General features: G+C 39.7%; 1 protein-coding gene across 1 annotated transcript in view; it reads left to right on the top strand.

Annotated features, from left to right (window-relative positions):
• The window catches only part of ATOSA (atos homolog A), a 52,755-nt gene that overhangs the window by 10,078 nt on the left and 14,831 nt on the right, over positions 1–27,846 (top strand). Inside the window, exons 2-5 of the mRNA XM_081170009.1 lie at positions 23,409–23,593; positions 24,401–24,603; positions 25,197–25,322; positions 25,560–27,402. Of these exons, the coding sequence (XP_081026135.1) occupies positions 23,409–23,593; positions 24,401–24,603; positions 25,197–25,322; positions 25,560–27,402 (2,357 nt within the window). The remainder of the gene's footprint in view (positions 1–23,408; positions 23,594–24,400; positions 24,604–25,196; positions 25,323–25,559; positions 27,403–27,846) is intronic.

Below are 27,846 nucleotides of genomic sequence, written 5' to 3' on the forward strand. Positions count from 1 at the left end.
AAATTTTTTTAGATCTGTTACAGTTTGGGTTCTGGTCAGAGTTGGGACAGAAACAGCCTTGGTCATTCTGATGAGTGACCTTGACTGGAAGAGAGACAAGAGAGTGTGACCCTATTGATTATCCTTGATCTCTCAGCCATGTTCGATAGCATTGACTATGATATCCTCCTGGGGCGATGCATTGGGATGGGAGTTGGAGGCACTGTGTTGCAGCAGTTCTACATGAGGGGTTGTTATCGGAGAGTAGCACTGAGTGACACTTCTTCAACTTTATGGCTCTTGGGTTGTGGGGTTCTGATAAGTTGTTTCTGTCCCCATTGCTGTGTTAACACCCATGTGAAGCTGTTCGAAGTGAACTGCCATCAGTATGCTGATAATACCCAGGTCTCTCTTTCTCTCTACAAACTGAGTTAGGTGAGGATGTGCAGGTGCTGAATCAGTACCTAGGTGCAGTTGTTGGCTGGATGGGGCCCAGTAAATTGAAACTGAATCCTAACAAGATAGAGGTTTTTGAAGGTGATTCTGATTCAGCGTTATTCTCCCACCCCTGTTGTTATCTACTGATGCCCTGGACATAAAAGATTCACAAAGGCCCTTCTTTCCTTGTACCACAAGGAAAGCTGTCATGAGAGCCAGTGTGGTGTAGTGGTTAAGAGCAACAGATTCGTAATCTGGGGAACCGGGTTCGCGTCTCCACTCCTCCACATGCACCTTGGGCTAGTCACACTTCTCTGAAGTCTCTCAGCCTCACTCACCTCACAGAGTGTTTGTTGTGGGAGAGGAAGGGAAAGGAGAATGTTAGCCGCTTTGAGACTCCTTCGAGTAGTGATAAAGCAGGATATCAAATCCAAACTCTTCTTCTTCATCATCTGCTCCAGCCAGTGTTAGAAACTGGGGTAGAAAAGCTAGGAGCCAAATGGCTTCTGGGACCTGGGTTGTGGGCACCAAACAGAATGTCTAGTCGTCACGGGGTGTGTGAGAGTTGGCAACACTTTTTATTCATTATTTTGATAACCATGAATTAATATACAATTCACATAAGTGACACATTGTTAATATCACATTTTTTTGCAGAAATTGTTAATCTATGTTTAATTCGGTGTTTACAATAAAAATATTGGTACCATACTTGTTTCTCAAATACTCTACTCTTTATTGTTAAACTTCTTAACATATTGTCCATCAACATATACTTTGAGACTTCAGAGCACATACATTTCAGAAATCCTTGAGTGTCAGGTGCAAAAAAATGGCACCCAGACTTTTTGAGGTGCTTGCAAATGGAGAATCCTTAGGTGCAAAATGCGCCTGGCACCCTGCTAATTTTGAAACCCGGCTCCAGTCAGCTTGACCAGTGATCAGAGATGATAGGAGTTAGAAATCCAATAACATTTGGAGGGCCACAGGTTCCTTACTCCAGCCTTAGGCCTTCCAGGTACTGTAGCAAAGATAGATGATATGATTTCTCAACCACAACCAAATTTTAGAGGCTTGTTCTTCATCCTGGCTATCTGGCCCTGTGACTTTAAAACAGGCACCCCCAACCTTCGGCCCTCCAGATGTTTTGGACTACAATTCCCATCATCCCTGACCACTGGTCCTGTTAGCTAGGGATCATGGGAGTTGTAGGCCAAAACATCTGGAGGGCCACAGGTTGGGGATGCCTGCTTCAAAAGCTGCAACTGTTGTGTGAAAACACTGCAACTTTCTAAATTTTACAGACTTCATGGCAAATGAAGTTGTGTGATTTTAAAATCTTAAATTTCTGTACACTGAGAGGGCATGTTTCTGTTCCTCAGTCTTTGACTCTGGAAAAATCCTGGCTGTTTAAAATGTGAAGAACCTTTAACACACTATTAACTTTATATACATGTAGAAATAATTTCCAATAGAGTAGAAATAGAAATAGCAGTATCAATTGACATTTCTCAACAGTGTATGTGTTGTTTTTCCCCCCTTTTTAACTATTAACATACTGTGAGCAAAACTACTATTCAAAACAAATGGTCTTGTGTTTGTCATATGTACACATTTTGGGTATGTTGAGCTAAAAATGCCATTTATCTTTTTATATTTGAAGTGTAATAATAGCAACACTCAGTGCCACATTTAGTGTGCCCTGCTTCTTGTTGTTCTGCTTTTCTTTGCTCTCAAATTGCCCAAACACAGCTGGGTTCATAAGAGGAGAAAAGAAAACATGATACTACTGCCAAACAGACAGGAAACTGTAGTAGACCTTGTGAGCAGTGAAGGGTTGAAGCACGCCTTCCGTCCAATCAGCTGCGAGTTCTGTTGCTATGTGCACTCTTACTCTGCCTTCTTTGTGGAAAAAATGTCTTGCACAGAGAGGCTGAATATGTAGCCAAAGCTGAACATTTTTGTGTTAGCCACTGCAGACATCTGGATTCCCGAGATACTGACAGTGTAGCCCATTTTGCTGCCAGAAGGCAACTACTTTTTCCGCTCGATTCCAGTATGGTTTACAGTGGAAACAAAGGGCTGCACAGAGAAGGTGTGTAAAAAGAAAGGAGTAATTCTTAAATGTTCTTAAGTTGTTTATGAACCCTGACTGTGTTTCTTCTTTTCTCTTCCCTATTCTGTATACTTGGTGTTATAAGCTGCAGTTTGTCTTTTGTCTGCATGGAAATCTTACACATGGATAATTTCCTTGTGACAGTTTTAGAACTCACTTGTGGTGATAAACAATAATGAAAATCATTTAATTGTTGATTCTGAACAAAGGTGGAAAGGAAAAAGGAGAAATGATATGTGAGAGAGGAACTTACCACTTCACAAAAAAAGCCACTTCCAGTAGTAGGTAGTGAAATTTAGTCTGTGTGTGTTTGATTATTGAACAGCTCCATTATTGATCACGAAGCTCATTCAGTTTTAATGCCATGAAAATTATATTACCATATACTAAGTTTATATTTTGCATGGCTTCATGTTTTCTCTTCCTGTAGTATTCCAGTAATACACCTTTTCAAACTAACTAAAGGTTTCCAGAATAACTTAAAAAGTATCAGAATTTTGGGCTTATCCTCCCTGTTATATGGCATTTTATACTGGATATCAGAGATGTATATTACTTGCCACAGAAGACCCACCAATAGCCAGGCATAATGCTTGCTTTATTGTTCACAGTGAAAATGGAAGACTTGGCTGACAATGTATTTCTTTTGTGTGTGCTTTTTGTTCATATAGGTCAAAGTTCTTTCAGAACACAAGGAAATGATTACATTATTCTACTAGTATATCTAGTGCTAGTAAATACAACATTATCCATCTCTTGCCATTTGCTTGCATTGGTCCAAAGAGAGGTTATAAAAATAACACCCAGCTATTTGGCCGTTTTGAGAAGTAAATTTTAATGATACTAAGAAAAAAAACCCAGTAATAATTTGGAATTAAACAAGACAGTATGTACCTTTTTTAAGCTACTGTTCTGCAAAGCCAGTTAACAAAACACTGAAAGCCCCCACACCATTTTTCACCAATGGTGTTGTGAGTCAGATGAGGTTTTTGAGAAACACAAGAGTCTAATTGTGACCTGGTAACACAGATGTTAGTTGTATTTGGAGCATCTCTTGATAGCCTAGAAAGGGAAAACCATTTGATTTATGTGATCATGGTGGTATCTAACATGCCCTCTGAAGGAAGAAGAATGTTCTCACTGGGCTCTTTTTTATGTCTAGGAAAATCTTATGCTTTGCTACGAAAGAATGTTGCAGCTAGGGATAGCAAAGGGGACTGAAGGTTCTTTCAGAGTAGCTATTCTTTAAAGCTATCCAGCATATTTATAGATAAATAAGTTCCCAAACCAAGTTATCATCCTGCAATAGAAAGGGGGCACAGGAGCATGGATTTCTCAAGGTGTTTTTTTTTTGCGGGGGGGAGGTGTTGGGAGGTTCTACATGTGCATCATACACCTGATTAGTTTCTCTCTCCATAGAAGACTATGGTAAATTTGAGAGGGTGTAGCCTTGGTCACTGCGGACATGTGCTCAGGTTTGAAGTTCATTTTGGAAGCTTCAGTGTGCACAATGAAGAGTTCTGCCCTGCAACAGTTTTCCTGTTCCATTTAGTGAGTGGGGCAACTCTGCATGCCCATTCCTTTGCATGAACAGAGTTGCCATTTGACTTCCTTAGAATAAAGCAAAGTCCACTCACACAGGAGTTCTATATGCATATTGGAGTGTGCTCAAATAACTGGGCCAGGCCATAATGTTCCCATAAGCACCCAATGTTGGTCCAAGAGATTTTGCCTTGAGGTCAGAGACATGATGGCAGACTTTTTTCATGTACAAAAGTTAACGGGACTGATAGTTGAATCTTAGGTCAAAGTGGCAATGGGATGGTGATACAGGGTAGGCCACATTGCATATACATCTCTGTCCTTCGACGCTATTCCAGCTCCTTGTTCTTTTCCCCCAGTATGCCGCCTGAGGCAGTTATTTAATAGTTGGGCCAGCCCTGATTTAGCACTTTTTATAGTGGATTCCTCTATAATGTTATGCTGTCTTGTTTGAAGTTATCTGTATCTATAACAACTTCCTTTATATAAACAAACAAATAAAAATAGTGTGTGTGTGTGTGTGTGTGTGTGTGTGTGTGTGTGTGTGTGTCTTTGTCTTTCTGTTGTGGAACTTCTAGGAGCTTTTACCACTTCTCAAATTAGTTATAAAGTCTCAGAATGACTCATATGAAGAAGAAAAAGCTACAAGAAATTCTCCATGAATCAGGCCAGCCAATTAAAGATATTAGAAAGAAACACAATAGCAGTTTTATGGCCACCTTATGGATCATTGCTCAGTATATGCACACTTGTGGTCTAAGGGCACATGATGGACTCCTTTGTAGAAGCAAGTTAGGTCTAGGTCTGGTCAGTGCTGAGATAGGAAATCCTTACATATTGCCTTGCATTCCATAATGGCAAAAATGCAGGATATAAATATAATAAAATATGTAAGTACATTGTACATGTTTCATGGGAAATTATTTAGAAATAGAATACATTTTTGAGGAAGGCAATTTAAAGGTAAATTCTATTATATAAGGTAAAGGGACCCCTGACCATTAGGTCCAGTCGTGACCGACTCTGGGGTTGCGGCACTCATCTCGCTTTATTGGCCAAGAGAGCTGGTGCACAGCTTCCGGGTCATGTGGCCACCATGACTAAGCTGCTTCTGGCGAACCAGAGTAGTGCACAGAAACACCGTTTACCTTCCCGCTGGAGCGGTACCTATTTATCTACTTGCACTTTGATGCGCTTTTGAACTGCTAAGTTGGCAGGAGCAGGGACCGAGCCACGGGAGCTCACCCTGTCGTGGGGATTCGAACCACTGACCTTCTGATAGGCAAGCCCTAGGCTCTGTGGTTTAACCCACAGCGCCACCCGTGTCCCTTTTTATAAATTCTATGATACAGTATCCCTTAAAATAGCCAGACTGAATGGCAACAAACCCTTGTTTAAATCTGTGACACAGGTCAAATCTGTGTCCAGGGCAGCTGTTTACCAGCTCCATCTGGTACGTAGGCTGAGACCCTATCTGCCTGCGGACTGTCTCGCCAGAGTGGTTATCTCCCGCTCTGGTTATCTCCCGCTTGGACTACTGCAATGCGCTCTACGTGGGGCTACCTTTGAAGGTGACTCAGAAACTACAACTAATCCAGAATGCGGCAGTTAGACTTGTGACTGGGGGCGGCCGCCGAGACCATATAACACTGGTCTTGAAAGACCTACATAGGCTCCCAGTACGTTTCCGAGCACAATTCAAAGTGTTGGTGCTGACCTTTAAAGCCCTAAACGGCCTCAGTCCAGTATACCTGAAGGAGCGTCTCCACCCCCATCATTCTGCCCGGACGCTGAGGTCCAGCGCTGAGGGCCTTCTTGCGGTTCCCTCATTGCGAGAAGCAATGCTACAGGGAACCAGGCAGAGGGCCTTCTCGGTAGTGGCGCCCGCCCTGTGGAACGCCCTTCCAGCAGATGTCAAAGCGATAAACAACTACCTGACATTCAGAAGACATCTTAAGGCAGTCCTGTTCAGGGAAGTTTTTAACGTGTGATATTTTAGTGTATTTTTGGTTTCTATGGAAGCCACCCAGAGTGGCTGGGGAGGCCCAGCCAGATGGGCGGGGTATAAATAATAAATTATTATTATTATTGTTGTTGTTGTTGTTGTTTAGTGATCTGTATGTATATATGCTCTGTTTCTCACAAACTTTCACAGGGGATTTCTCCCAAATGTCATTGCAAATCAATTTATACTTGCCTTTATGCAAGCTTATGCATTGTAACTGAAAGAAATGGGCTTGTTAGTTTCAGAAATTGATTGAATCCTGCAGGATATAAATACAATAAAATATATGAATTCAAGCTAAAATATCTGTATCTTTTCACATTTTACACATAGATTATACAATTTAGGTTTTATATAATTCTCACAGAGTTGGAAGGTATATGTAGACCAGGTACAAGGAACTTGTGGCTTTCTAAGTCCCATCAACCCCACTCAGCATGGCCAGTGGTCAGGGATGATGGGAGTTAGGAGACCAGCAACATTTGAAAGAACGCATGCTTTCTGTCTCTGATGAAGACCATTCTTTGCTCTAAGGCAGAACATCTGTATCTAAACCATTCATGGTGGATGTTTGCCCAAACTTTTCTGGAAAATTTCCAAGGAAGGAAATGGTACAATTTTCCAATGCATCTTTTTCTTTTTACATAAGCTGCAATATGATAGTTCTAGTGGTAAATTATCATGATGATTAGGAATGTTTTTAACATCCCCTGTAGTTTTTAAATAATTTACATGCCCTTAGTGACCAATAGGATAAACTAAAGATTCCTGGGAAAACTCTGGTTTTGATGGTAGGTTTGTAGAGATGTGATCTGCTTTATTACCTTGAGGGAAGACCAAGGGTTTCTGCATCACATTAGAAATGCATATTTGAGGGTAACAAACCAATAGTGAACATGGTACTAGACCTGAGCAAAATGTTTGTCTGCATCATTTGTAGGGCAAAAGGGGGGCTTCTAGGGGAAGAGAATTTTTTTTTGCATCTTTTTCTGTTTTCAACAGTTCTTCCTCTCTGCTACCAGTTTCCATCCATTCCTGAATGGTCTCATTCTGTCACTATTCATGCAATGAGTTTGATACTACAACACCTTTGTGATGACATGAATCCAGTTCAGAATGTGGGTAATGCTTCCCACCGTCACTCCAATTGAACTATTTTTCTTCTTCACTTTTTCACATACCTGCCCTTTGGTCATGGCCAAAATGGGAGACTTGTTACTAAAGCTTTAATCTTTTGCCTCCTACTATTTCTCAAGTCTTGGAAATTATTGTCTTGTGTATATAATCTAAAATGGCATTAGCCTCAAGTCACTGACCTGTTTTCAGTGTCACATCATCTGTCATGGTTAGCCAGTTACCCTCCCTCTTTTTCCAGTTATTTTATTTTAATGGTTCCTTTCCTCAGGAACCTTTGCATTTGCTTTAGTTACATTCTTTTTCTGCTAACTATGCTGCTTTCTAGACTACATCATTTGCGAATTGTGTTTTTACTTTATTACATCTATAACCTGCCTTCTGCCATGGAGCCCAAGGCAGTGTACTTGTTCCTAGGCGACTGACCCCTCCAAGTGCTGGCAACACCTGGAAAAACACAGGTTCCTCCCATTTCTGGTTTAGTCCATTTGGTGATAGTATAATCTTTTCTATATATGTCAAGCATCTTTCCTATACAATGTATATATTTAGTTTTATTAGGAACTATTAGATCATATTGATAAGAACATTTTTCATGTCTTTAGATACAGGTTGAGGCAGATCATACCTGTTCCAGAAATAGTCACCTGTAATGCTTAATACACTTCCTATAGTACTGTTCAATCCAAAGGCAACTAATTCGAAAAGCAATTCCCTGAAAACTTGGTAGCAATTGCTTGATTTAACTTTGACTCTCTGACTCCTCTACAAAAGGATTTGCAAGATGAAATCTTAAAATCCCATGAGGCTCTTTTTCTCTGATCATTGTAATGCCAAGAGTCTTGTAGGAAGAAAATGTGGCAAAAATGTGTAGTGAGCACAAGTCTCTTGAATAGCACACTAATGATTGTTAAAAGTGAATAGAGGCCAGATATTTATTCATAATAACCTCTTTGTAAAGAAAACTACTATGGTGAAGTGTGGGTTTTGTATTCTTCCAGTTAAGTATTTTCAAGCAAATGCTGTGTGCAGATGTACACACAAGAGGAGTTGCTGAACTCTTGACAGTGTATTTGCTACATGTGACGTGTACCTAATTCTTTGCCAGAACAAGTTCAGGGGAAGCTGTTTCTCCTAGTTTTCAGCAGCAGGCTGTGTTCAGTGCTGATTGGCTGGGGCTTGTGACATTTCCCTATCTCACTGGAGCAGTTTTGCAGTGTTTTAACTTTTGCTGTTGCTAAAGCAATGATTAAACTGGAGGTGATAAAGTACAGGTGGCACTCAGAATAATATTTTAAAGTGGACTTTCTATCTGAAGCATGGGCAACATTAACAGACTTGGCAATGGAATCACCAATAAGTGTGACTGACGTCTTTGGGCAAAAAACCCCCAAAGTTCTATATCACAATATGTCTACATGTATTTCTGTATACTCTTCTTGGTTTGCAGGTATGCTAAAAGCAATTCTCAAAACACTGCCCCAGGTAAGGATAGTATGTTCTTAAGCGGCAAGATTTCAGTTGTATCTTTGCAGCTTGGGCAGAAGAAGTTGAGTTATAAGTGGTTGTGCCCAGAAAACTTTAAATAAAAACAGTAAGGTTTCATGCTGTCTCAAAGAGTTTATGGTTTGTTAACTGTGGGAGTCGCTACAGTTTTCCACAAGGTATGAAAAGATTTAGAATACTACGGATCATTATTACCTCGGTAGTTGCTATAAAAGACTAAACACAGATGTATATTTGAGAAATCTCTTGTTTGAGGAGGGAGATAATGCAACTGATGTGATACAGTCAAAAGGCTAGGCTCCTGTCAATAACATCACTATCACATTTTGATGCTTCTGGACATTTCTTTTTCAAGGGCAGCATAATGTAGATCACATTTTAGTAATCTAGATGTGATCAGGGAATGTGGCAGGATCATGGTTCCCACCCCCATGGAAAGGCTGTGCTTGATGCATTAGCTTAAACTGAGCAAAGGTGCTTCTGGACACAGACACTACCTGTCTGTCTGGGACTAAGGTCAAGACCTGGTGTTCTTGATCCTTCAGCATCCTTGATCCTTCAGGAGGAGTTCCGCCCCCTCTAGAACTGTTTTAGTACTTCTATCCAGATCTGCCCTCCCTCCTACCATCTGTACTTCCATCTTATTTGGATTAAGGTTAATTTGTTAGGCCACATCAAGTCCTCAGTTGACCTCAGATGGATTCAGAACTGCCACAGTTTCCCTGGAACTAGGTAGAAAGAGTGTGGGTGGAGGAGTGATGAGCATGCTGACAACACTGTACTCCAGATGACCTAAATAATTAAATGAAAGGCTGAGAGAATAACAAATGGAACAAGACAATCCTTCTAGAACCTAAAAGGCCATTGGTACTACATTCTGAGATCCATCCTCCAGGAACGATACAGAAGGCACCATAAAATTGTGCCACCAATCCAAGCCATCATATTACCTTGACAAGGCACTCTGTAAATCCTCCTGCAACTAGATATCATCATGGTCCCTGGAGAACGTATTAAAATTAAAATCAATCAAAAGTTGCTTGTAATGCAGATTCCAATGTTCTTGTCATTGGAGTTGTACTTGAAAAAGACCGGACTGAAAATAGTTGTATACCAATCATTCTGCAGCAATTTGAGTTGGGCAAACAACTCCCCACCCCATGTATGTGCCCTAAGCAACTCCAATTTTAATTCAATAAGTTGTGGAAGCTTTAAAATTGTGCACGTTAGCTAGAAAGTTGCCTAAAACAGTGAATTGTCATTTAGCAAGAACTTAGGAGCTATAATCAAAAGTTTCTTTGTTTAAATTGAGATTCATGACAGTACGTCTACTGAATGATGCTAGCCATACAATCTCAAGTACAGTGGTACCTCGGTTTAAGAACAGCCCTGTTTATGAACTATTCAGTATATGAAATCCGCAAAACCGGAAGTAGTGTTCTGGTTAGCAAACTTTACCTCGGTCTACAAACGGAAGCCGAACGGTGGAAGGGTACCGGCGGCAGGAGGCCTCATTGGGGAAAGCGCGCCTTGGTTTAAGAATGGCTTTGGTTTAAGAATGGCCTTACGAAACGGATTAAGTTTGCAAACCGAGGTACCACTGTCCAAGGCTCAGCTACCACTAAATAGCAGCTTTGAGATGCAAGGTGCTGCCTCAAATGGCTGCCATTTAGCCAACAGTTCAAGGTTCTGGTATTTGTGTACAAAGTCCTCTACAGCTTGGGACCAGGAAATCTGCCCCTTTCAGTCTTGCCCCTTCTGTGCCCAGTCACTGTGCTCTGCCAGAGAGGGCCTTCTGCAAATATCCCCTCATCAGGAGATGTGTTCTGTATGATGTAGGAAGTGGGCTTTTAGTGTGGTAACACCTGTCCTTTAGAACAGGGTGGTCCAACTTTTCATACCAAGTGGGCCATGAGTACTTGGACTGGGAACCTGTGGACCACACACTGCCTTGTCGCATGGGGAAGGGGGGAAGCGAGGCCAAAACTTGATTCCCTTCTCAGTCCTCATACTGCCTTCCCAAAGATGGCTAAGTGAGGACTTTGAGAAGGAGGCATGAGGCTCTGGCAGGGTCCTAGAGCCCTCCGTCCTCCTTCCCTAAGCTGAGAAAGTGCCAACTAGACTTTAGGAAGGAGGCAGGAAGACTCAAGGACCCTGTCAGATCCCTCAAATCTTCCCAAAGCCAGGCAGCACAGGTGTTAGGGGTGCGAGTCAAATGTTGCCAAGGGCTACCAAAAAAGGCATTGGGAGCTGCATGTTGCCCGTGGGCTGTGTGTTAAACCACTCTGCTTTATAACTTCTTGCCATTGCCTATTGGGCAGGTGCTGTCACTCTTAACCTTTCACAAGGGCCACACATCCCATTTTACCATTTGAGGAGAAATGGGAAGTACCCCACTAGGGCAAGAGGGGCGCCACCTCTAGGACTTCCACTGCTGGAGGCAGCTGCTTCACCCTTTTCTTGGGTGGAACGGTCCTGTTTTTTCAGCACTCATTGAAAACCATATTTCAACAGGAATTTAGAGGCTTTTTTCCAGTTGGTACCTGTATTAGATGAAATGTTTTTCTTGTTAAATCACTTTGGGCTGTTTTATAGGAAGCAATTATTGAGCAAAATAAATAATAGTAAATAAAAATGCAAAATAGTGGCTGGGAAAGGGAGCAGGAGCAAGAACTTTGTCAATTATTGGCTTTCTCCCTTTCAACTCAACTAATACAATTTCATTATTATTTCTTGTACAACATTATTGGGTGCAAATTTAACACATTGTGATTCTGGAATCTTTGCCTAATAACCTGTAATTTGCGGGGAACTGGAAAAGACATCAGTATCCTAGTTTGATAAACATGGATGTGCCTGTTTTGATTTCTGAAAATTGTGATTCAGTGCCTTTTCCAGATCAACCTCAGGACAGTGGAATTAATATATTCCACAAGTCATGATTAGACATAAAATGTGGGTTGTGCTGTAATTCTCCATTATTCAAACATAGACTCCAATGCTCCACAGGAGTGGGCTCTTCAGAATCTAATCTTAATCAATTTTTTAAAGAAAACATTCTTTGGTTAGGTTCTGTTTTGGTTTTTTGAAGTATGCCTTTCTTAGTTAAGTCTGAAAATAGAAGCGCTCAGATTCAAGGTGGCAAATAGAAAGGCTTCTAAACATAGTCGTGTGTTTTCAAGTACATTTAAAATCTTTTCTAATGCAGCTGTCGCAGTTTTTACATTAGAAGTTAATTCCAGATTAAAGAGTCAATTAAAAGCTTCCAGCTGTGGTTTGGGCTTCCATATATTCATGAAAATGATATGCAAACTTCCTGTATCTTAATCTTAGAGTAGGCTTTCAACAGAGAACTGCTGAATGTATGCCAAGAGGCATATTCTAGGGGACCCATTCTGTTCACACCGTGACCAGGGTAGTGTGTGACTTAGAGCATACCTAGCACTCTTCCACATTGGAAGTGAGTATCAGTAGTGGTGGGGAAGCTGTATTTCATTGTACTTGTCTGCTGTAACTGATCCGATTGAGGGACTCCAGATAAGCAGCTAGGTTTCCAATGGCATGAGGGGAGATATCAAAAGGCAAGCAGCAACAATATAGGAAACTTCCTTATAACACATACTTCAACAAAAACCCAGACTAAAATGTGTCAATACACAGGTAATCTGGTTTCCTTCAAGAAGCTTTTGCAGCAGAACTGCCACTAGCACTTAAATTCCAAGGAGGGGTTGTAGAAAGGCACCACAATATCCTATGCAGTAGAATGGAACGCCAGCCAAGTCTTTGTGTGGTCACACTATCCCCTAAAAACAGAAAGAAAGGACTTGCCAAGTGTGGGTGAGAGAGTGAAAACCTTACTCATTGAATATATTTCTAATCTCTTGCAAGAACATGCCATCTCAGCCAGCTATTGGTATACCACCTGCCCCCCAAAAGCCACATTCTTCTAATCAAAGATAAATATAATAAGGCACATTTTTCACCAAAGGAAATTAGTGCTCAATTTAATTTATTTTGAATTATAGCGTCAGCAAACTGACTTTTCTTGTGTGGCTGGGGCTGCCACAGTTGAATGCAGACCAGTTGGTATTTCTTGCAGGTCCCTTCATTAAGCAAATGAAAAATGGTAAAGAGCCAAGTCTGGAGAAGTTTTCAGTTGAATGGTAGAAAAGGCATATAGCAGTAGCACCAATATTACTTTCAGCCTACTGTGGAGCTGTAGAACAGAAGTCTTACCCCTCTCCCTATATAAGGCACACATCTCTTTCTTAAACCAGGCAAATATTGTACTTTATGTTTAAGTTGTCTGCCAATGTCGCTGATTAATGCTGATAAAAATTTTACAGCGATCTGGAGGATAAGTTATAGGAGGCGATAGCAACCCTAAACCACCCAAATCAGGTGAGAGTTCTAAAACTCAACCTGGGGGTTGATAATATGATATTTGTGACTCTGAATAAATGTATGGATTCCCCTTCAGCACTCATCTTGCCAGATGCAGAGAAAGCACTCACTAGAGTACACTGGCCCTTTGCAGACACTAGGGCATAGAAGGCCTTTGGGTTAGTATGTTGGGAAATGTTAATTTGGGTGGAACTTTACTGTTTGGTACCCACATTGCGAGTGATGATTAAAAGAGTCCTCTCTTCCTTTGCTTTAGAGATGTAGACTGGGCAAAGCTGCCTTCTTCCATGTCTTATTTTTAAATCTCTGCTTAGAGTCACTGGTTTGTGCAATCTGTATGAACCATTGCATCAAGGGGATGTACGTTGGATGAGAGGAGCACAAGATTTTCTTATATGTAGATGACATGCTACTTTCACAAAGCATGATACCTGCCCAAACCACATGGATAATGTGGATTGCTCTTGAGTTATAGCATTAACTGGTCTAAATCAGAACTCAAGACCTTAAACAAAATCCTACCCCCAAGCCTCTGTGATTCCTGGTAATTTTATTTGCATCCTACAGCCTTAACATACTGGGAAATTGAAAGGTAAAAGTGGAAAGAATAGTTGTGTAAGCAAGGTTAGACCTTGACAGGTGGACACAACTGTCTCTGGGACAAGGTCAACGTAGTCAAAATAAATGTTTTGCCTAGTCTTATTTCTGTTCAGAGAGGCAGTCCTTTATATACATTTCACAGTAATATCAGAAGCATCTCAGTGCTTTATTTCATAAATTTATTTGGGGCTCTTTCCCCTCCATGATTATCCTCCGGGGGAGGGGGAATGCAGTTAACCAATTGAAGAAGGGCTTTTGCATTCCTGGAACTGGAGCTTACCACAGGGCCAGTGTGTTGGTGGACACTCAAAGGTGTCAAAAATGGGTACCAACTAATCTTTTGCCACTAGCAGCCCTAATGTGTCCCCGTGTGGCCCTCCCCTTTTGGGATGGGATACTCTCAGCTCTATACGCATCCAGGAGGATGGTACCCCACTATCCATTTTGGCTGCAAGAGAGGTTTTGGGATAGATTACCACAGAAGTTTTCTTTTCATCCCTATCACCATGTGAAGCAGACATCTAGTTGGAAATACAGGGCTGGCAGTGGGGCTGATTATGTCAAGCCAGCTAATTGGCCAGAATCTCATGAAATGGGAGAGATCAATATATACGTCCAGTATCTGCCAACTAGCAGTGCAGTCAATTGTAACATTGCTTGACTTCTCTCATTGTATTTGAATATTCTGATATCTGTAGGATCTGGTTCCCTCAGTCCATCATCCAAAACCTGCAATTTATGTTAAGCTATGTTGGTTAAGACCAGCATTTGATGTGCAGAGGTTAAGATAGGTGTGGCACAGGGTGAAGTTTTATGGTGAGCAATATGGAAATTTTATGGACCACAACAACTTCCTCCACCTTCCCCTGTAGCCAAAGTTGATGTTGCACCAAGTACTTGGGTGGGCAAAACTGAATCAGATCAGCTCCACCCAGCCCACCCATCCACATCAGCTCCCTCATCTATATAAGAATGTCACAGATGAGCAAGATCTTGCTATGAATTGGCCTGGCATTTAAAAGCAATATCACCTTGCCATAGATGCCGCAACCCAGATACCTGTGAGATACAGATAGGGCTGGTAGAAGAGACACTTTGTAGTCATCTAGACCTTCCCATACCTATGTCCAGTTGCTGTAGCTGTAGGCCTCCCTGCAACAAGGCTATAGGAAAGCAGAACCCAAATATTGCTTTAGCAACAAACTTAAGTTTGAGCCCCGTATGAGAGCAGCAGATTTGAGTCGGTTGGCCCAGTTGCAAACCCTTCAGAGACAACCACGTGCCTTTTCAGTTAAAAGGTTTCAGCCCACTCTGGCAGGCTTTTTGTCTGATGGAGCAGGGAAGGCTCGGGTTGTACTGGGGCTTCTGGGATTGAGTCCTCTATCACACTGACATGTCCTCTGGATGGAAGAGCGTTGGCTAGTTTTGTGGAAGTGCTTCCATGGCCTTGTATGCAATTACATCTGACTGATTACTCTACCTTACCCCCTGAAGAAAGGGAATCTGACCCTTCTACTACCTCTACCCGGGTACATCCTAAATACCCAGAACTCTGAATAAAGAGCCTCCCAAACACTGGCACCTGTTCCGTAATCATCCATTATGTATTCTGAGTATGTGTCCATGAATGGCTTCCTAGGTCACCACTCCCCATCACTCTACCTTTTACCGATAAGCTAGGTTAAGTCCATGCCTCCCCTTTTGGTTGTTTCTGCCTCTCACCCAGGAATCAGACTGATGAGACACAGGGGATTGATGCCCTCATCCTTTGTGGCTTCTTTGGTGGTACTGCTACTGATGTTGGGACTGCTATTCTTTTAAGCCCTTGTCCCAAGAAGCTAATGCAAATCAGGAGCTGCTGTACTGCAGCTCCCATCAGTTCCATCCAGCACACATGAATAATGGCATGGGATGATCAGCTTTGTAGTTCAGCAACATCTAGATGGCCAAAAGGTTCCCATACCTGAGCTAGAGGCTTCTAGGGAACAAGGCACTGGAATCCATTTTACCCCAGTATGTTGTCCTTTTTCCTCAGTATTAAGCCTTGAGAAACAAGCATAGTATGGAGGGGAGAGAAGCAGCAGCACACACAAAACAAGAAGTTCCCACTGTCAGCTGAATCTGTAGTCATCAAATCTGTTCCTATGTTCAGAGTCTTATGTGTAAGAATGTGATGATGTAGAACAGCCTTGCACTTAGGCCCAACCTGATAGTCATAGGAAAGCAGTCATTGGCAGCAAAAGACCTAAAAGAAAAAGACTTAGGCCATTGTCTGCGTTAATATTAATTCAATCCAATTTTTATATGAAACTTTTTGAGTAGTTTCTTGAGTAGTTATTAGGAACAGAGGCCCCCCAATGTTAATGCTTCCTTATTAGATCTGCTATCAGCATTGTTCCTGGGTCTCCTTTCCTTTTCCCTATTCAGGGCTGGAAGAATGCAGCACTTGATTAGAAAAGCCATGCAGCTGTTAAACTGTTTTGATTGCAAGGGAGTGGGGGTGGGACTAACGCTGGAGTTGTATATTTTGAGCTGTGAATCCTGGCCCTCAAAAAATATGTTCTAAGAATACACAGTACAGGCTGTTACAAAATACACATGCAACAATAACCTCCCCTCAGGAGAGGCTTGCAACTGGGATAACTCCCTGGGATAACGGGTGAAACTAGGTCAGAGCTGTGCGAATATACCATGGGAGATCAGCCTGCACATTCTGTGGCTCCAGATAATGCTATATTTCATGCAATTATCTCCTTTTAAATACTGTTTCATGTACTCTTGTGTGTCTGTGTGTTTACAATCTGGATTTTAGGGTTTTGGATTGCAAATCACACCGTGTCCTCTTTGGAGTAAAATTGTTGCAATAAACAAATGCTATAAATAAGTATAAACAGTGCTTTTTCCTGGGAGGACGCAGGGGTACGCATACCCCTAAACATTTTGTGAATCTAAGTTTGGCCTCATTGTGGGGCAGTATTTCAGTATGAGTAGGAAAATGAGAGTACCCCTAAACATTTTTTTAAAAGAAAAAAAGCACTGAGTATACATTCACCAAATGTATGAGTCGTTGACCACTGGTTAAATGATACTTATGTAAAGGACTCCCTTGTCTGTTAGTTTGATGTTTATGCACATTAGTATTCTGTTCTCAGTATGTTTACCTGACAGCAGCTCCATTGACTCCTGGGACAGTCAAGTAGATATGCTTAAAGTTTCTACCATATATGGGTTAACATTTTAGCCATATATAGCTATATATAGACCATGGAAAGACTATAACTTTCACCTAATCAAGAAAGTAAAAGTTGTTCTTAGAATCAAATCGATAAAATTTCTGTGGGAATATTTTACCACCTGCTTAAAAACTGGATCTGTAATACAGTTCCAGTAAAACATACTGTACTGAAAACACTCTATCCTGGGATATGAGCTTAAGCTGTGCTGACTTTGAACTTGTGTATGTTTACTGATAGTCTAAAGTTACAGAATTTAAAATAGACCTTCTCAAGTTTCATTAGTTGTAGCTGATCACTCTGTCGGGGACTCAACATGTCTGATGACCTGATTACAAAACATAGGTATTTTACCAAAACTGAGCTCACAACCAGTGCCTTCCAAGGTTGAATCTCTTGCAATGTTATCCAATATCCTCTTCTGCCCATTGAACTTCTTTAGGAAATCCACCTCAATTTCCAAGTACTGTCGAGGGAGTATATTGTCAAATTGTTGCCCTTTGTTTTAAATGTTGTGATATTTTTCATAGAGCTTTGTTTTAATGGAAAGTTTTTAAAAACACTCTTTTGGCAAGTGCCTGATTGGGTGGGTATCTGCATGAATCTCTAATAACTCCATTGTATAACTGCTAGCAAAAGACAGAAGCATTGGGCAAGTTCTAGCTTTACTCATTTGTAAACTATTTTATATTTTGAATTATTTTGAACCAGAATAATCGCCTGACAAAATCCCAACATGTAAATATTGGGCTGCATCAATAGGAGTATAGCATCTAGATCAAGGGAAGTAATAGTGCCACTGTATTCTGCTCTGGAGTACTGTGTCCAGTTCTGGGCACCACAGTTCAAGAAGGACACTGACAAACTGGAACGTGTCCAGAGGAGGGCAACCAAAATGGTCAAAGGCCTGGAAACAATGCCTTATGAGGAACGGCTAAGGGAGCTGGGCATGTTTAGCCTGGAGAAGAGGAGGTTAAGGGGTGATATGATAGCCATGTTCAAATATATAAAAGGATGTCACATAGAGGAGGGAGCAAGGTTGTTTTCTGCTGCTCCAGAGAAGCAGACACGGAGCAATGGATCCAAACTACAAGAAAGAAGATTCCACCTAAACATTAGGAAGAACTTCCTGACAGTAAGAGCTGTTCGACAGTAGAATTTGCTGCCAAGGAGTGTGGTGGAGTCTCCTACTTTGGAGGTCTTTAAGCAGAGGCTTGACAACCATATGTCAGGAGTGCTCTGATGGTGTTTCCTGCTTGGCAGGGGGTTGGACTTGATGGCCCTTGTGGTCTTTTCCAACTCTATGATTCTATGAAATATTGCAAAGTATGTGAATTTGTTTAGTTAGTTGGACTATGGTAGTTGCCTTTGTACTATAAATCTCTGTAAGATCCCACTGCCTTGATCATAATTGTGACAATGCTTATGCTACCTTTGTATTAGAATGTCCTGCTGTTGTTTGTACCGGCAGGTGGAAAAAAATATTTTCTTTTTATGACTATAATTGGCATGTTTGATTGAAGCTTAGAAAATCACGGGTTCTTGAAATAATCAATAGTTATTTTACAAGTCCTGTTGAATTTCTGAGACCTGTTTGTGATTTAGATCTTGCTAAATAGAAATGTCAGTTTTAGTATCTTAGAGTGTGCATGGCATCTTGGACAAAGCTTGACTTAATATTTGTTGTAATTGGAACCAAAGGGGTGTTAGCTGAGAATGTTATGTGTTGTTGAGGTATATAGCAATTCCTTGTTTTGGGTATCATCCTATTTTGAACACCAGCTTTAATTTTTTTATGTTGCATGAGGGCCCCTACGGACTGGTATTTTTTTGACGGGAGTATTCTGCAACATGTCATTGATGCAATAATATTGCATTAGTGGTAGTTTTATACTATGCTGTTCATACATCATTCCACTTGATTATTTCTGCAATACTTCCTCAATATTCCTGCATTATTGCTATCTGGAGGGCCACTCTTGCATTGTAGTGTAACAGAAGCAGGGGACACACACACACCTGGAAAAAAACAACAGTGGTATGGACAATTGGAGGATTTCACCAGTTGAAAACAAAGCAGTATGACCACCCCAAAACTTTTGTAGGCACAGTCAGTATTGAAAATGGCATTGTCTTCCAGCCACCCCAATATTACCCTGAACACAAAGAATCATGAAGACACAATTCAAAGGGTTTTTGGGGGGCAGGTGGGCTTGGTTCATCCCTCTCTCTTTCCCCCACAAAGTCACTCAAAGGGAAATGGATTTGTCCAATTGTACCAGCATATTTTATTTTCTGTACCTTGATGTTATGGAAGCTGCTTGCTTTTGACATTAATGAATGAATAACATGGTGTTGTAAAAATGGGCAAAACGTATATTTTTGTCTCACTTTTGTCTCGTTTTGTCTCACAGTTGCTAGGGGAGGCACCAGCTCCTTTCTAAATTCCTTCAGTCCAAACTTGTTCTACATAAATGGTAGAACAAAAATTGGAAGGCCACTTCCTATGTTCTAGTTGTGAGTTTCCATACAGTCAATGAATTCCTTGCTTACCATTCATAGATTCTGTCCGTTTAAAAACTTCACTAGTTATAGGGTCAGTCTTGATGATACCCATGGATCCTTTCCAAATCTTTGATCCTGTATTTGTGAGTTAAGAACCTGTAAGAGGAAACCTGCTGAAGCAGTCAAACTAGTTCCTTTGTTAAGATAATGGCCTTAGCAGCTCAGCTAAGTACCTGTTCGTAGCATCTTAAAGAGCTAGCCCACCTAACCTAGCTGGGTGCCACATCTTCCTAGGATGAAGAACAATAGCCAGAGGCTTGTCTTGATCTGCGTGGGACCCAAAGCTGTAGCTCCTGGGTTCTTGGAAACCTAATAGGGAGGCAATATCTGTTGAAATGTTAATGTTGTGAGCTCTTCCATTGTATGCTCAGGTTGTATATGTGTGTAAATAAAACCATATATCCTAAAGAAACCTCAGTCTTCATTGACTATTCCAAGGAAACAGAACACCAGAAAGGCACAAGCAAATTTGAAGTCTTTTGCTGCTCTGGTCTCCTTTCTTACATTCCTCTTCCCTGAAACTAAATTCTAGAACATCTCTTGAACAAAGTTTCAGCCTTCAGCTATAGGTTTCAGTAAACTTACCTCGGTTGTTGAGTAACTATTCAAATGCCTGAGTTTCTAAAACCTGAACTACTGTTTTGGGTTTCCTCCTTGTTGCTCAATGTTTTCTAAAGATGCAAGTCTTAAAACATTTCCTTATATAAGTTAAATGGAAATAGGGTTGTTGAGTTTTTTTTGCTATTTACTCTGCTTGACCTTTGGTAATTCAGCTAAAGTGGGTGGTAGATGGGTTTGTTCTTTGCTGTAACTAAACCATTGTGAAACATAAACTTACATTTTAAACGTTGTAATCTTTAAAAATGCTTGGACACAGTACCACTGAAGCAGAATGCAAATGAGGCCTGCAGTTTTTCACAATGGGGAGTTCTGTGATAGAAGCATAAAACAAGGGAATTTGTTACATTATGCATCTGCTGGAATCAAGTAAGTGTAATTTATGAAGAGCACTGCCAGCTGCTGCTTTATCTACTGAGAGTTGGTGAATTTTAATTCTTTATACTAGTTTAGACTGGACTTGTGCTGTAACAATGCGTATTCTGTGTGCTCCTTGTAAATCTTGCTTGGCACAAGAGGTGTCCATTATTCAAAGCTGCTTTTAAAAAATTCTTCTGTAATATAGGAGTGGAAGCCCTTCAAAACTTATCCAAAAGTAATTTTTTAAAGCTGATGTACTGATTCTTGCCCAGTGAATATTAATTATTTAGTCTAATGCTTTCTGGGCACCCCCCAGACTTAACATGGAACTAGGGATGGTGAAGAAATTAGATTTCATTTACATTTTAATGAGAAACTATCTAATTTTCACTTCTCAAACCAACACACAAATCAAAACTCTGGTGTCTTTTGAGATTTGAATTTATCCGAATTTTGCAAAGTAATTATTCAATAAAACAATATGTACAATAATGCACATATAGGCAAACCCCCATTTCTGCATGTTCAATATGTGCATGACCGCGCATTGCACCGAACCTGGAAGTGACCTGAAAACATCACAAAAATATCACAAAAAGAGGTGGGACAGAATGGGGTGTTTGCAGGCTTTTTCAGTTGTGCTTCAATTATACATGATTACACTGACATTTTTGTATACCGCCCTGGAATCTTTTGATGAAGAAAAAAGACAGATTGTAAATAAACTGATACAAATACAAATCTCCAGTCTGTGGAATTAATGCTTCTGTAAAACTTAGTAGTATTTATTGGGCCTAGGGTTTTAACAATGTAACTTGCTGCACTTTACTGTGCAGAGATAGTTCTCTAAATTTATAAAACTTTGCTCAAAAACAGGGTGGATTTGATTTAAATCAAATCAGTTTAAATCGCTAGCCAGTAAGACTTGATTTAAATTACTGGTCAGTAAGACTTGATTTCAACCATTTTTTTTTACAGAAAGATTCATTCTTGCTGGTATAATCTTAATATTTACAACCAGATAAAGGTTTCATTTTTGGAATAATAAATTTTCAGAGTAGTTTTTACCGTTATATCAAACAACACTGATTTGGTTATACTATTAGAAATACATAAGGCAGATAATTATGAAATTATTATATTTGGACAACTTTTCTGCTGTACTTTATTGGAAGGAGAAAAATAATCATTTCCTTAATAACGATTTAAACAATTTATTTAACTAAAGCAATAACATTATAGCATATGTATCCATGTTTGTTAACTGATGTGGTTAAACTTTATAAAAACACAACTTAGCACACATGAAAAACTTAAAACAAATCCTTATTACCTGATGAATAGCCTTTGGACTATAATGTAACCTAAATAGAAAACTTTATTTACAAAGATTTTTCTTCTCAAAGCATTTTGTTTTAAAAATCCGATTTAAATTTTTTTAAAAATCTAATTTAAATTTAAAAAATCCAGTTTACTGTAAATAAAAAAAATCTGATTTTTTTTGATTTTTAAAAAAATCATTTATTTTTATCCACCCTGCTCAAAAAGCAGAATTGAACAAGGGAAAAGTTAACATTGAAAGGTTTCATCAAGAAAAGTGAGATGGTTTCTAAAGCAATACTTTCCCTCATGAAATGGTAAGATGACATAAAATCCAAGAGTATCATAGTCACACATTCCATGCCTCTCAAATGTAAGAAGCAAAGGCAGTTTTCAGGAGAAGTTATAAAATTGTGCTTGTTTTTCAAACTTGCCATGTGTTACTAAAATAAATTTTGCTGTTCCTGGCTAGAAGGGGTTGGGTTTTTTGCCACTTCAATTTAATCCAGCAAAATATAGTAATTTTTTTGAGGGATCAGAAATACCAGGTTTCAGTAAAAGTTCTTCAGAGAAACCTTTTGAAGTATATACTTCTTTGAAACATTTTTAGGAACAAAAGATTTTAAAACATTCATAATAAAAATCATTGTAAACGAGTGGGGGCTGAGCAGGAGACTATTTGCTGTGCTGAGTGCTCCTGTTCAGAGTCCCAAAAATGCCACCCCCCCCCATGTTCCTTTTAATTTTATTCATTAGTCAGCATTTTGTACCGATTGGGTTTGGTCTTGTTGACCTGCTTTGGGTTTCTTCTCCATTTTGGGATCTTTTTAAAGGGTATTTGTGGTTTCTCTTTGGTGTCTATGGGCAGCCCTCTCTTCTGTCCCCAAGATGATTTTATAATAACTTCTTAGTATATACCAAGAAATGAACTATCCAGGTGATGAGATTCTTTAAAATCTGCATTTCTATATCTTTGTGTCCCTTCCTCCTTTTCTGCCCTACTTGTCACCTGGTTGTCATGCCCCTCCTTTCAATCTCTCAGTTTAATGTCAATGAGTTTGGGCTGATTTGTGAATTTTACTACTCTCCACCTTAGTTTTCCCTCCCATTAGTTCCCATCTGCACACCTTAGCATTATTCAGAATATTCTGATAGCCACTGTTGTGCTTATGCAAGCATGAGAAGACTGAAAACTTAGATGGCAGAAATGATATTGTGGGAACTATTTCATACAGCTGTACAAATTTCATTTTTGACATTGGCCCTGTATACTTCCCCGTCAGTCCAGCGGAAAGGCTGCTTCTGTGTAGCCAATCAGCACTGGGATACAGAAAGTTGCTTGGCCTTTGTTGGAACTAGTGGCAAAATTTCGAAGGACATTTAGAATACAATTTCTGATTTTGTGATGTGCAAAAAGAGTGTTATGGTGCAGTTTGATGATGCAGTTTGTATACTATAATTTTAAAAAGAATTAAAAATATGATTGAATTTTGTCAAAGTAAAGTGTGTGTATGTAACAAAGAAATAGATTTTGAACTATTGTGCATATTGGTATTCTTATATAAGTGGATGTTTTGGTCTCTCTTAGACACTCTGGACGAATACTTCGAATATGAAGCAGAGGAATTCCTCGTCAATTTAGCCTTGCTGATTACTGAAGGTAGAACACCAGAATATTCTGTGAAGGGTAGGACCGAAGGCTTCCACTGCCCTCCAGCGCAATCAAGTCAGCCCGTAACAACTAAACATGAATGCAGTGACAAATTGGCCCAGGTATAATGATCAATAGAATCTTCTACAGTTTAAAGTAGTTTTTCCAATAAATTAAAATGCAAATGGTATATATTACTGTGTGTGTTGTATTTAACGCCTTAAAAAAACCACATATATAGTACATTGACACTTTGCTTAAATCTTATCAGTATTTGTCATTCAATAAAATGCTAGAATCCCTAGTTTTCTTAAAGCACAATAGACAAAAATTGGTTAGTGTTCTGATAATATTTATCTGTTTAAACCACTGGTGGGACTTGTAGATGATGCATGCTATGCAGAATCAGTGTATAGTAGCTCCCCCAACTTGCAGGAGAGAAATTTAGAATAGAACATTCTAATTTGCATCTTTTGATTAGGGAATAAACTGTTCAAATAGGAGGCTGTAGAATATCAAAAAACTGAAAGAGTACCAAAAATCAAATATACAGTGGAGATATACAGTGGCCATGTTGTTGAGCAAATATGACTGTATTCCTGATGCTTTTGAGTTCAACGCTTATCATTTATTGGATCTGAGCTAGTTTAATCCCTTTTTAAAAACTTAAGCAAGTCACTGAATTTAGAAAGCTGCAGCAGATTCTGGCCATGTTGCCCTCTTGGGTTCCGTTAGCCATAGAAACTTACATGCTTTAATCAAGGATGAAGTGGAAACTAGATGAATTGGAAATAGCTCAAGAAGAGCTTTGCCAAACTGTGTCACCTTTTCAAAAACGCATTATAAACTTTGTGTCTTACAGAAGTGTGTCTTGTACATAAGAAGCAGATTTAAATCTAATATACTGCTTTCTCATATTTTTTTTCAAGTGTCGTCAAGCTAGGCGCACTAGGTCCGAGGTTACGTTGTTGTGGAAGAACAATATTCCGATCATGATAGAAGTTATGCTACTTCCAGACTGTTGTTATAGTGATGAAGGGTCTACCACAGAAGGAAATGACTTAAATGATCCTGCAATCAAGCAAGATGCATTGTTACTAGAAAGGTGGATTTTGGAGCCAGTTCCACGACAGTAAGTTTATATATGAGGTTTGGTGAAATACATAACAGTTGGCATAGAATCTTAAGTCTACAACAGGCTAGTGTGTAGTTTCATTTATTTGGTTTGGGCATTAGTTACATTTTGTCAGATTGTTTCTTTTGTGTAAGGGAAATATTAAATTGATTTTTACTTTTCTGTAATTTTACATACTCATTGACTTTGCAAATAGTGCATTCCAGCTTTGTGTGCTAATGGATTGTGTGTAATTAAATAGATTTCAGTAAATCCACAAGGCTCTCTATTCTTGATGACACTGTGTGCTTAATTTCTTACCTTAGTTTTTAATGATATATTTTGTACCAGTAGGTACAGTAGAAATTGGAAAGCAGGCTTGATTTTGCTACTCATTGCTATTGGCTTTTAATAATTATGATTCCTTGTGCAGTTCTTGCAAGATGCAAAATAATCCCTTTATGAAGGGAATTATTGTAGCAAAAGTGTGAATGGGAGGGTATTTTCACTCTCTTTTTGGATAATCTAATCAAAGTTAAACTAATGCTTTGCTTTATTTTCCATATGTTTTTTAATCAACAGATGTTTGTTTATATTTTATGTATTTTTAGAAGTGGTGATCGATTTATTGAAGAGAAGACCCTCCTGTTGGCTGTCCGCTCTTTTGTGTTCTTTTCTCAGTTAAGTGCTTGGCTGAGTGTATCACATGGAGCAGTCCCTCGTAATATACTCTACAGGTAGGCCTTAATGAGACATTACCTCTCACTTAGCAGACATCTGGTGATTAGAGAGAAGCAATGATTTTTCCAGTTGTGTTTCTCTGTATGACCTAGTTTGGGATAAAATTGAGGTTCTTTATTTAAAGAAAATATATGTCTGCTGAGAGCTGAGAAACCCTCCCCCCACAACTATACTGGATTCTGTATAAAGAATTGGTTTGCATTTAAAATCCCATATGTTTTCTAATTTTTCAGAGTAAGTGCGGCACATGTGGATCTTCAGTGGACATTTTCCCAGACCCCAACTGAGCATTTTTTCCCTGTTCCCAACGTTTCTCACAACGTGGCCTTGAAAGTCAGTGTCCAGTCTTTGCCTAGACAATCTAACTATCCAGTCCTGACCTGCAGTATTCACACCAACCTTGGATTTTATGAAAAGGGGATAGAAGATCATAATGTACATCAGCACTGTGATTCCATCAAGGCAGAGCAATGCACTGTGCCCACTTCACAGCGTGCTTGTGGCAGAATAATGAGGACTGAAGGTTTGCTTAGTGTGAGAAAAGGCCCTGAGTTTAGTACAGCTGTTAAAAATATGAAACTTTATCCACCAACTGGGCCTGTGTCTGACTTTGGGGCATCGGAGTCTAAAGTTCAGTGCTACACGGCTTCTGTTGACAGCAAGAGGTTACCGCAGGAACCGCCAGAGAGAGTGTTAAAATCAATTTGTTTAGCTGACTCCCACGTGCATAATGGCTACTCTTCCCGCCAGACATTAGGAGAGTCTATTCCTTTGATAGGCTGCTTACTCCAAGAGCGGCATGAAGTTATAGCAAGAATTGCCCAACATCTGATTCACTGTGATCCAGCAACGTCACCCACCATAGGGCGGCCATTCAACACAAGTGATGCAGGTTTGGCTAACTCAAAAGTTGCACGTTGTGCGTACGAAGAGGAGGGCTTGCAGAAGAAAGGAAGAGAATTGTTCTCTTCTTCTTCTGCTAATTCAGAACTTCCTTCATCAGAAAATAGCAATGTTGGAAAACCTCGAATAATACCAGAAACACCATTGTCTGATGCCTATGTTCCAATGAACCAGTGCTCTCGCCAAACTATAGAGGAAGCTAACCCTCTGATAAGCTCCTTACTTCAAGAGCGGCAGGAGGTCATAGCAAGGATTGCCCAACACCTGATTCACTGTGATCCACCCGTGTCTCATGTTAGTCATCCAGTGTTTAATGTCCATGAAATTAGTTCAGTTAATCCAAAGACTTTTCACACTTCCTGTGAAGAGGACGGCCCACTGAAGAAAGGAAAGGGAATATTTTCGGATTCCTTCTCTAGTTCAAAATTGACTTTCTTGGAAGACAACCAAAAAACAAGAGGTAAAACACCAGCAACCCCTTTGAATTCATTTAGATACGATGTTGAAATGAAGTTATCTCCAAAATCCCAAGCAAGAAGAAAACTCCTGCTAGCAGAGCCTAATGAAGTAGTCCAAAACACATTTCAGCCATCTCCTGTCAATAGAAATAAAAGTCCATTAACCTATACAAACCAATCATGTAGCAAAGAAGATTATAAATCTGAACTGGCAGATAAATTAGAATCTGTGATTTCTGGTTTTTCCCATAAATCTCAAGTAGTAAAGAAAGGTATTGCCAAGCAATGTTCTGATTTCAGTAGCACTGATGAAGTAGTTTGCACAGATAAACATAAGGACAAAACAATCACTAGCGAAAACAACATCCCAGACTGTTCAAATCCACCATGGGATCAGTCCAAAATACCTGAAAATATGAAAGTGACTGTAACACAGGTACCTGATAGTTTGCACAGAAATGAACTTAAGCGCTTAAACAAAGACTCTAAACAACCAAATATTTGTGAACAAAGCTCCCAATTGACTAGTATTGAAAATTATTTACATAGAGATCATGAAAGTTTCAAATGCAAGAATAAACAAGACAAAGTGAAAAATGAACATGATGAGAATGAAGACCCAACGGACTATGAAGTTCAAAAACGTTCTCAGAAGAAGCTGGTTGAAGAAGGCTCGGTGGCTTTGTTTGAACAAAAGAAGAATGCAGAGATGCTGGTGGGTGTTAGCTAACTTGCATGTTTTTGTTTTTGCTTTTGCTTTTTTAAACATATCCTACTACTCATGCATTTAATTTCTGTCATACTTGGCCCCACTATAAAGTGCTGAAGTTGACACTTTCAATGTTTTGTGGGTCAACTTAAATCCTTATAGTTGACAGTACTTCAGTCAAAAGCACATTCATGCTGTACCCTTGCATGTGATGTTGAATGTCTGTAGATTCTTTATAATCTTTGCTAATAATGCACTTATATACCAAAACTCTGATTGCCCGCTGTGGCTTATTCTATCTAGAAGATTATCTATTTTTCCAAAACATTATGTTGCTATAAAACAGAAGCTGTTTTAATTCCTAAGTGAAAGCACCTTGATTCCATTGTATCCCTTAATTTTGATACGGCTACCCTAGCATCAATGCTCCATAATGCATTCTTGATTCTA

This window comes from Podarcis bocagei (genome assembly GCF_964188305.1).
Source record: "Podarcis bocagei genome assembly, chromosome: 14".
Lineage (NCBI taxonomy): Eukaryota > Metazoa > Chordata > Lepidosauria > Squamata > Lacertidae > Podarcis > Podarcis bocagei.